General features: G+C 35.7%; 1 protein-coding gene across 7 annotated transcripts in view; it reads left to right on the top strand.

The window, feature by feature from the left end:
• The window catches only part of HELZ (helicase with zinc finger), a 148,365-nt gene that overhangs the window by 35,894 nt on the left and 105,336 nt on the right, over positions 1-7,135 (top strand). For all 7 annotated transcript variants that reach the window (XM_024760673.1, XM_024760672.1, XM_024760678.1 and 4 more), the window contains 2 exons: positions 1,477-1,601; positions 4,050-4,106. In XM_024760673.1, the coding sequence (XP_024616441.1) occupies positions 1,477-1,601; positions 4,050-4,106 (182 nt within the window). The remainder of the gene's footprint in view (positions 1-1,476; positions 1,602-4,049; positions 4,107-7,135) is intronic.

Here is a 7,135-nt window from a genome sequence, read left to right on the forward strand (position 1 = left end):
TTTTTTTTTTTTGCGGTACGCGGGCCTGTCACTGCTGTGGCCTCTCCCATTGCGGAGCACAGGCTCTGGACACGCAGGCCCAGCGGCCATGGCTCACGGGCCCAGCCGGTACGCAGCATGTGGGATCTTCCTGGACCGGGGCAGGAACCCGTGTCCCCTGCATCAGCAGGCGGACTCTCAACCACTGCGCCACCAGGGAAGCCCCATACAGTGTTCTCTTTAATAGTTAAAAATTGGAACTGTTCTGGATCAAGGGAATAGTTAAGTAAATTGATGTATCTACTTGATGGAACATTATATAGCTAATAATATAAATATAAACACTGTAATATGGAAAATACTGAATATGTCAAGGGGAAGTAAAGTAGGATATAAACTGTTATATCAGTTACAGTCATGTAAAAATTATGTAAATATTGATCAGAATTTGAAGAGAACATGAATAGGTGAAAACAGTTTTTTGGTTGAGTGGTGAGTTTATGGTGAACTTCTGTGTAGAATTTTATTAGTGTTCTTTTGTTATGTTATTTGGGTAATAAAAAAATTGAACCATATAACAAAAGGATGTATTCAGTACAACCAAAATAAATATATTAAGAACAGGGATTCTCGGGTGGCGCAGTGGTTAAGAATCCGCCTGCCAATGCAGGAGACATGGGTATTATATTGATACTTAAACAAAACATTTCCTTGAAAATAATTAGAAAAAATGCAATTTCCAAAATATTTTCTTTCAGCAACTTATCTTTTTGCAAAGGAAGCTGAAGTGTGTATAAACTAAAAATAGAATCTTGGACTTAGCAGTAAAGAGAAAGGTACAGATTGTTTTACTGGTTGAACCATTAGCAGTTGTGGGAAATCATCTCAAATGACATGGCATAAAAATGAGTATATTCTGTATTGTTAGAAATATGTTCTTGTGATTGTATTAAATTAAGTCAGTAAACCCTTGCAGACAAATTGGGTAGCATTTTCTCTGGCCATTTGACCATTGGGTTCTTAGTTAATCTTGCTGGTTTTGATAAAAGCTAATTCTTAATTACTTAGGAATATCAAAATATTGAGGTTTGCAGTTTCTTTCTTACGCATTTTAACGGCACTGGGTCTCTTTGTCAAAAATGCAGGAACTTTATTCAGCGAATTTCCATGTCTGCAGTTTAAAAGCCCTCATTTACCCAGAAATCATAGGTTGAACGGTATTTTCACTGGAGAGCTGTAAGATTAATTCTCCTCATGATTTTGTGGTGATCCTACCTGACTATAGGCTGTAGTAGGTTAGGTATGTTGATTGTCCCGTTTTTTCTTGGCGTTATGCATGTCATGGACAGAACTGAAACATCACTGCCTTCCTCTAGTAGTTATAGTTATTCTTTTAGTATGAAAGAAGTCATGCTTGGGATAGTGTGCTAATAATAAAATTGAGAAAAATGTGTATCGAATGTTACGCGGTTAATGATGGCTGTTCTTTCATGACAGTGCTGGGAGAAGGACTGGCCAAGGGAGATGGTACCTTTCAAGCAGTACTTTGCTGCATGCAGCTTAAAGGAAAGCTCCAACTTGTATCCAGCATTCTTGCCAAGTCACTGACAGGAGAGTCCCTGGTATGTTGATGTGTTCTAAATTTGAATGTCTGAAAACGGATTCATCCATTTGACTCCTTAGGTGTATTACCTACGTTCCTCTAGGTTCTGTCAGAAATCAAAGTTTGTAAGTATCTTGAGATGCTTATTTCTCTTCAACAAACTGATGTTTAATCATTGGATTCTTGTAGTTTGTGATAATATGTATAAGAATTGGAGATTTTTTTAAGCTTTGAAAGTATAGAATAACTAAATGATTTTCTTTAAAGGTATAATTTAACAGAACCTGGAAATACTTTGGAGTTTTAAAATGCTCCTGTGGACATATGATCTTATAGGGTTCTTAAATTCAACAATTTATTTTATAAAATGCTTAAGTTTATCTAAACTAAGTAATAATTACTGTTGTTTCTGAAGATGTCATATGTGTAAGTTAATATTCATGACTGCTCTGATGGAGTTACCTAATTCTTTTCAGACTTTGGGATAAATGTTTGTATGTAGTATATAATTTTTGAGAGTTTTTGTTTGTTTTTGGATGAGATAATTGAAAGACTACTTTTTTTGTACTTTAGAGTTGGCAATCTATAGAAATTGGAAGAAAAGAGATATTATAACTTTTTTTTACCAGTTGGTAACTGTTACAGGATTGGCTGATATTTTTCAGGAATCATAATGAAAAACAGTGAAAGCAAGAAAATATATGTATACTTTGTTATACAGCATGAATTCTCTATACTTTTATTCTGAATTAACATAAATTGTGGAAAGCAGGAGCAAAGTTGTGTTTTCACTGCAAATAAATATATATTTGGTAAAAAAAAAAAATGGAAATTAGGAAAGTACTTTGTATATTGTTGAGTGCAATGTAATGACCCGTCTCGGAGGGTAATTTAGTTATTTTCTAAGGAATTATTTGGCTGTGAATTGTTTAGTTGGTTTAACGGTATTTTTGGATGTCACCATTTTAACGAATGAATATAAAAGCTAAGATGTGTTATTAATATAGCAAAATTGTATGGGTATTTAGTTCTAAATAGATGATAAAGAATAGCTCTCTTCTTTATTATTTAGATAATTCTATCCTTAAGGAACTTTTCTATATAAGTTAAGCATATTACAGTTTTACCTGTTGGATTTTTACTTATTTTATTTTATTATTTTTTAATTTATTGAGGTATAATTGCTTCACAGTGTTGTGCTAGTTTCTGCCGTACAGCAACGTGAAATAGTCACACATACTTCCCCCGACCCCAACTTCTGGATTTCCCTCCCATCTAGGTCACCACAGAGCATAGAGTAGTAGTCACCACAGAGCTGTACAGCAGGCTCTCAACTAGTTATCTATTCCATACACAGCAGTGTATACATGTCAGTCCTAATCTCCCAATTCATCCCACCCCCCTTTTCCCCCCTTGGTGTTCATACGTTTGTTCTCTATTTCTGCTTTGCAGATAGGTTCGTCTGTACCACTTTTCTCGATTCCACATATATGCATTAATATATGGTATTTGTTTTTCTCTTTCTGACTTACTTCACTCTGTATGACAGTCTCTAGGTCCATCCACATCTCTACAAATGACCCAGTTTCATTCCTTTTAATGTCAGAGTGATATTCCGTTGTATATATGTACTACATCTTCCTTATCCATTCATCTGTTGATGGACATTTAGGTTGCTTCCATGACCTGGCTGTTGTAAACAGTGCTGCAATTAACATTGTGGTACATGACTCTTTCTGAATTATGGTTTTCTCAGGGTATATGCCCAGGAGTGAGATTGGTGGGTCATACGGTAGTTCTATTCTTAGTTTTTTAAGGAACCTCCATACTGTTCTGCATAGTGGCTGTATCAACGTACATTTCCACCAACAGTGTAGGAGGGTTCCCTTTTCTCCACACCTTCTCCAGCATTTATTGTTTGTAGATTTTTAAATTTAAAATTAGGAAGAAGCAATTTACTTTCAAATCTCAAGTGAAATTTGAATTTCAGAAGAGTGAATGTTTTATGTATTTTCCTTCAACAGCTTTGTTAATGAACCATCTTTAAGTAGTGTGATCATTGTATGTGAATCTGAGTCATAAGTAACTGAGTTCACCATTTTGTAAATCTAGCCTATTAGTTTTAGGAAAAAGGAGTTTTAAAAAGTTGAGGTTTATTTTTTTCTTTACTTACTCTATCTTGCTCTTCAGTGATACCCTTTGTGAATATTTTATTGAATTAATCTTAAATTCTTAGGCAAGGTGAGTACAGTGTTTTAGGGCACACTGTATCTTTTGTCCTGTTAATCTTTTTACTGTGCGCATAGGTGGTTAGCTTTATCATCACCTCTATGATGGTAATGGTAATGAGGATGGGAGATGAGTTTTCTTTTTACACATGAACCTTAGAAACAGCTGAAGAGGTAAGTCCCCATAGTAAAGAACTAATACACTACTTGGTTTTTCCATTTTTCATTTGCCGTTTCAGAATGGGATGGTAACAAAAGATTTGACAAGACTAAAAATACTTCTCACAGAAACGGAGGTAAGACTATTTCAGTGGATCTCTTTGGGAAGAGTTTAACTCAGTCTGGCTAGTACGTGTTCTTTATTGAAATTTGGAAAATCACTGGGCATCAGCAAGGCTTTAAAGATGGGGTACTGCAACCTTTAGACTTTCTGTAACCAGGCTTGGTCCCATCCTAGGAACTTTGCTTCCTATCAGCGTGCCTCTGCATCCCAGGTCTTCTGTTTTGTCCCTAATTTTTGTTAGCTGTCTCTGGCCAATAAATGGAAAGATAATGGGGAAATTTTAGTTTTTAACTACATCTGGCTATTAGAAAATTCTGTTTTTAATAGTGAGATACTCCTCAAGCCTTCTGTATTTTTAAGTAACTAATGGAAGTCTGTGATTTGAGGAGGTTTTTTAGGGAGTGAGTTTAGCTGGTGGAAATAATGTGTATCAGGGTGAATGGTGAACAAAAATGTGCTCTGGTGAAGCAGTTGAAGACTGGGGACAGCAGTGGCATGTAAAAGGCCCGTGGCTTTGTAAATCTCAAATTTCTATTCCTCATACAGGCATATAAAAGTTTATTTATTTATTTATTTATTTATGGCACCTACTGTGTGCTAGGTATTATGCTTGGTGCTGAGGATACAGCGCTGAACAAGACACTCATGGTCCTTGTCGTCTGGGAGGTTAGAGTCTTGGGGAGGAGGAGATAGACAATAAATACATAAATTAATTAAACAAGTATAGGTATAATTTGCATTGAGGTAAGTGGTATGAGGGAAAAGAATAAGCTTTCTGTGGTGGGGAAAGAATAAGCTTTCTGTGATGGAAAAATAACTGGCATGGTGGTGAGGGGACGAGACACTTAAGCTGAGTTGAGAATGGAGAAGGTGCTGGTCTCGTGGAGAGTGCGATAAGGGTGCTCCCATCAGGCCAAGAGGATGAGAAGAGCCCCCAGGTGTAAACCTTGACCTCCTGTAGATTACTTTCCCACTTCAAATCTAATCATACATCGCAGTTCATACCAACAAATAAGTAAGCAGAGAAGATAGTCATCGTGAATTATATAAGCTGCATAAAGATACTGTTTGTTTTGCTACAATTAAATATAGCCTTTTAAAAAATGTTATTTTCTTAGTCTTATGTTATCTTATTATGAATTAACTGAAAATCAATAAGCTCTAATTAACTTCAAAGCCATTTCCCTTCTGGTATATATGTAGTCTTTTAATTTCTAAGAAGTAAAATATGACAATTATAAGTGTTTTAGACTTTTAAAATGAGAACATAAAATAAGATGATTTGGGGCCTTGTTCTCCTCTTTTATTACCTTAGTTGAATTAGCAGCTTTACATCTGATAATCATACACAAATATTTATAAAATTTTATTTTTAATATTTATAATCCTGTTATGTATAAGGTCACAAATATCACTTGACTCTCATTTTGTGACTGTACTTTTGGAATAAGTGACTTAAATTTTGTTTATAATTTCTTTTCTGTGTAACCAGAGTAGTAGTATTTTTGGTTAGTGAACTGGTACTATTAAAAAATCCATCTAGAAAAAGCTAACAAACAATGATACCCTTACTTATTATTGCACCTGACGTATTTAAAAAATAGCAACAATTTGTTATTTAAAGATTGGGCTGAGCTGATGTTTAACCTGTAAATGCTGGTGGATTAGAATAAAGACATGGAACTAAAGGCTGACTAATGAAAAGAAAAACAACACATATTCTTTAGAAAAATTTCAAATATCCAATCAATAGATTTGATTGTAAATTTACAGGAATTTTAGCAGTGTGAGCTTCGGCTGCCTTCCCTGAAGGTCTCAGTAAAGACTGAAGATCACAAACTGATTGATGTTGCCCTTCTGTCTTAGGGTCTGAGCATATAAAACGGGTGTTAAAAAAACAAAACTAAACACGATACCAGGAAACTAAAAGCCACAGTGGCCAAATATTCAGCCCAGGCTTGAGCTTCTCATTTTTACCAGCTCTTCTGATGAGGATGTGCTGTTCACCAGACCCCACCAGACTGAGAACTACAGTGTCAGCACATGCGTACTCTGCCTGTTTGCAGATTGTTGTAGATGCTGACTCACGAAATACACCACGTATGTTTCCCTTCTGACAGTTATAAATGCTTTAAGCTTCATTTCATCACCAAAACATTTTTTCCCCATTTTTTCTCACATATTTGGTAAATTTATTTTGATAAATTTGTTTAGAGGAGATACTTTCAATTTATACTTGAAGTGAATTTTTAGCTCTTATAAATTCTGTGTAGTTAGAATCATATTTTAAGGGCTAGTGTGGGACTATGCTGCTTAGATCTTGCTTATAGAATTTTAAAGGATCTTTTAATATACCTTTTTGGTGCGCATAGAGTCCTTATAATGTTAATAATTACTCCTGATTTATTTGTTAGCTTATGTATTCTTATATTCAGTCCTCATTTTACAAAAAGAATGGGTTGTCTTTAAAAACTTGTTAGTAAGTAGTTTGAGAATCAGAAGGCATTTTCCTGTTGAAACAGTATTATGGTGATTTAGTTCCAGCCCAACCTAAAAAGGGTCCAATTTAATCATGTAAATTATGGTGATATTATTGTTTCAGTTATACCCAATTAGCATTTATGCCATTCTTTCTATGGTACAAGACATTCCAAATATCATCTTGGGATACCGTTTCCTCCTTCTCATTCAGTTCAGCATTTACTAAGTGCGTGTGCTCTTCAAGGTTCTTTGCGTTTTGGAAAGCTGAGAAATCCATGAAAAACAATCTGAAGGGCCAGCCCAAGATGTGCATAGCTAATGTACCCACAGGGCAGCCTGTGGTCAGCAGGTTCTGTAATGGAAGTACAAGCAGGGAAAGGAGAGATAAACACCCTGCAGGGAAACCAGGGAGGCTAGTGTCAGAACTGAAGTTAAAGGATAGAGGCAGCTAAGTAAAGACCCAGGAGTGACTTGGTACAATAAGTTGGCAGTCAGTTGTTTCAGGGGTAGATGAGACAAGTAGTAATGATGCTCTTACCTAGGATAGTGGCGGGGGGGGGG

This window comes from Neophocaena asiaeorientalis, unplaced genomic scaffold (genome assembly GCF_003031525.2).
Source record: "Neophocaena asiaeorientalis asiaeorientalis breed wild unplaced genomic scaffold, Neophocaena_asiaeorientalis_V1.1 scaffold30, whole genome shotgun sequence".
In the NCBI taxonomy this organism is placed as follows: domain Eukaryota; kingdom Metazoa; phylum Chordata; class Mammalia; order Artiodactyla; family Phocoenidae; genus Neophocaena; species Neophocaena asiaeorientalis.